At 37.3% G+C, this 3214-nt stretch overlaps 1 protein-coding gene across 1 annotated transcript; it reads left to right on the top strand.

The window, feature by feature from the left end:
* Positions 1-207: 207 nt before the first annotated feature.
* LOC101301455 (probable LRR receptor-like serine/threonine-protein kinase At4g08850-like) lies at positions 208-1960 on the top strand. The gene is made up of 4 exons (XM_004309690.1): positions 208-390; positions 466-667; positions 854-1444; positions 1602-1960. Exons 1-4 carry the CDS (start codon positions 208-210, stop codon positions 1958-1960), a joined length of 1335 nt encoding a protein of 444 aa, XP_004309738.1.
* The last annotated feature ends 1254 nt before the right edge of the window (positions 1961-3214 follow it).

Below are 3214 nucleotides of genomic sequence, written 5' to 3' on the forward strand. Positions count from 1 at the left end.
GACTTATACGTGTGTCGTCGGCTAAAGTCACCACAGACGAGCTTTTCCCGACGAAATCTTAGCCGACGAAAGGTCGTCGGCTAAGATCTTAGCCGACGAATTAAGCTGACAGGCCGACGAAAAATTTTCGTCGGCTAAAGTGCTTGTCCTGGTAGTGTCAATGGTTTACGCGGGACTATTCCTAAGGAGTTTGGGAGATTAACTTCAATGGTGAATCTGATGTTGGCTGGCAATAAACTTTCAGGTCGTGTGCCTTCAGAGTTGAAATCATTGATTGATCTAGCATATCTTGATCTCTCAGCAAACGAATTCAATGATTCAATTCCAAGCTTTCTGGGTGACTTTCTAGAGTTACACTACTTGAATTTGAGCCACAACAAGTTTGGTCAGGTAATTCCATTTCAGTTGGGGAAGTTATCTCAACTGTCGCAACTAGATTTGAGTTTTAACGTTCTTGATGGTCAGATACCATCGAATATTAGCAAAATGCAGAGTTTAGAAATACTTAATATATCCCACAACAATCTTTCTGGTTTCATTCCAACAAGTATGGAAGACATGCATGGGCTAGCGTATATTGACATATCCTACAACCACTTGGAAGGTCCAATTCCCAACATCAAAGCATTTCAAACTGCTTCTCGAGAAGCATTGCGAGGGAACAAGGGTTTGTGTGGCAACTCAAATTTCTTGCAACTCTGCAACAAAGAAAGCCTAAAGAAGGACAATAAACTTGTACTTCTGATTATCTTCCCTGTTCTCGGAGCACTTGCACTTCTGGCCTTTATATTTGCTATTGTAGCAAAAAGCAAAAAGAAACATCAGTGTTTAAAAGAAGAAAAAAGGAATGAAGAAATTTCTTTTTCGATATTGAAGTTTGATGGAAAGTCAATGTTTGAAGAAATCATGAGGGCGACAGAAAATTTTGATCCCACATATTGCATAGGGCAAGGAGAACAAGGAAGCGTCTACAAAGCAACTTTGTCAAATGGTGACACAGTAGCCATGAAGAAACTCCATCTTCTATGCGCTGATGATGAGAATTTTCAAAAGGAATTCGTGAATGAAATCAGGGCACTAACTGAGATGCGACACCGAAATATTGTGAAGCTTTATGGTTTCTGTTCACATAGGCGACACTCGTTTTTGGTGTATGAGTATCTTGAAAAGGGTAGTTTGGCAGCAGTATTGAGCAAAGATGAGGAAGCTAAAGAATTGGGGTGGAGTAAAAGAGTGACTATTGTTAAAGGTGTAGCTCATGCTTTGTGCTACATGCACCATGATTGCTTGCCACCAATTGTGCACCGGGACATATCGAGCAAAAACATTTTGCTTAATTCCGAATATGGGGGATGTGTTTCAGACTTCGGCACTGCTAAGTTCTTAAACCCGGACTCAGCGAATTGGACTGCACTTGCAGGCACATACGGATATGTTGCACCAGGTAAATGTTTTTGTTTATCGGACCTTTGTTTACTCCTTAGTATCTGTCAAATCTTATGCTATTGTTTTTGGGCAAATGATTTCAATTCAGAACCTTGCTGACTCAACTAATTGATCTTTGTTCTTATATATGTATTATATATATATACTTTTAACAGAGCTTGCATATACAATGGAAGTAAATGAGAAGTGTGATGTTTTTAGCTTTGGAGTGTTGGCATTAGAGATAGTTATGGGAAGACATCCTGGAGATCTTCTCTCATCTCTATCATCAGGGTCGTCGTCAGCATCATCGTCAACTGCCTTACTAGTCCATCCAATGCTAGTTGTCGATGTTTTGGACCAACGCATTTCTCCTCCGACACATCAAGTTACAGAGGAAGTTCTCTCGCTTATGAAGATAGCATTTGCATGCGTAAATTCTTGTTCTCTATTTCGTCCAACAATGAAACATGTTTCTCAACAATTTGAAAGTCTTCAGAGGCTGCATTTGTCAAAGTCTTCAGACACGTTGTAATTCCGATGACTAAAATTCACAAACCAAAATTCGACCGTCAGATATGATCATTATGACGAAAGATGTCTATGGTAAAAAATTCAACTGGATTCGACAACGTTAAAGTCTCGATCGAAACGGTCAACTCTAATCGGAAATAAGAAAACTGCATTTTGAAGCCTTAAACGGACTCGGATGGCTAAAAAGGCCCATACATCATGGCGTTAAAAATGAGTTTGACTCGTATGGCCGTTACGCTTCCGGAAAGGTATCACAATAGTCAATCAGACACCAAACGCCAAATTTGCAGCATAGTGAATAATAAAAGTAAATTGCATTGACCGCAACTATCGGCACCGAGACTTTACCGGAATACAGTGATTTTTCAACCGTAGACGTATTTCACCATTCTTGTCATATCTTATTTCACGACTTTTTTGCGTTTGAAGGTTCTACGTATAGTTTTTTTTTTTTTTTCCAGATGAGTTGTTCTCTAGATCTGCAAATATAAGCCACTTTAGCCGACGAAATTATATTTTTCGTCGGCTAAACTTTTTAAAATTTTGTCGGGTAAACTTTAAAATTTCGTCGGCTAAAGTTCACAGACTATAGCCGACGAAAAAAATTATTCAGCCGATGAAATTTTAATTTCGTCGGCTAAAGTCCATTTTAGATTACGAAAAGCCGACGAAAAAATAATTCGTCGGCCTGGTTTTTTATTTTCGTCGGCTAAAGCCTTTCTTCTGGTAGTGGAAACTTACATTTCCTTTTATAGTTGATTTCCATAAATAGTAACTTTCGTTTTTAGAGCATAACTATTCCCCCGAAATGGAAATCTACCCTTCATTTTATAGTTGATTTCCATAAATAGTAACTTTCAGAAATTCTACTTTTACATGTCAGTTAACTCATGTTATTAGTAGACATAACTCATGTTAATAGTAGACTTTGCATCTTAGAGTACTTGATCAAACTTTGAAGAACAATCTTAAGAACGAATTTCTAAAAAGTCTACTTTTATATGATTTTGCTCATCCAAATGGTAGACATTTCTCATGAAAATAGTAGTTGTGTCTTATGTTAAATGTAGACTTTGTAACTTTCATATTCAATTATTGATTCAATCTCAAGAACAATTTTGATTTCCAGAAAATCTATTTTTTTGTGATTTTGCTCATCCAAATGGTAGACATTTCTCATGAAAATAGTAGTTGTGTCTTATGTTAAATGTAGACTTTGTAACTTTCATATTCAATTATTGATTCAATACTCAAG

This window comes from Fragaria vesca, unplaced genomic scaffold, assembly GCF_000184155.1.
Source record: "Fragaria vesca subsp. vesca unplaced genomic scaffold, FraVesHawaii_1.0 scf0513032, whole genome shotgun sequence".
Lineage (NCBI taxonomy): Eukaryota > Viridiplantae > Streptophyta > Magnoliopsida > Rosales > Rosaceae > Fragaria > Fragaria vesca.

What these genes read in the sequence shown, in the direction of transcription:
- LOC101301455 (XM_004309690.1), top strand. Translation starts at nt 208, where the DNA reads ATGGTGAATCTGATGTTGGCTGGCAATAAACTTTCAGGTCGTGTGCCT. An exon ending in GCCACAACAAGTTTGGTCAG is followed by an intron (nt 391 to 465) that starts GTAATTCCATTT and finishes CTTGATGGTCAG; the next exon opens with ATACCATCGAATATTAGCAA. An exon ending in ATACGGATATGTTGCACCAG is followed by an intron (nt 1,445 to 1,601) that starts GTAAATGTTTTT and finishes TACTTTTAACAG; the next exon opens with AGCTTGCATATACAATGGAA.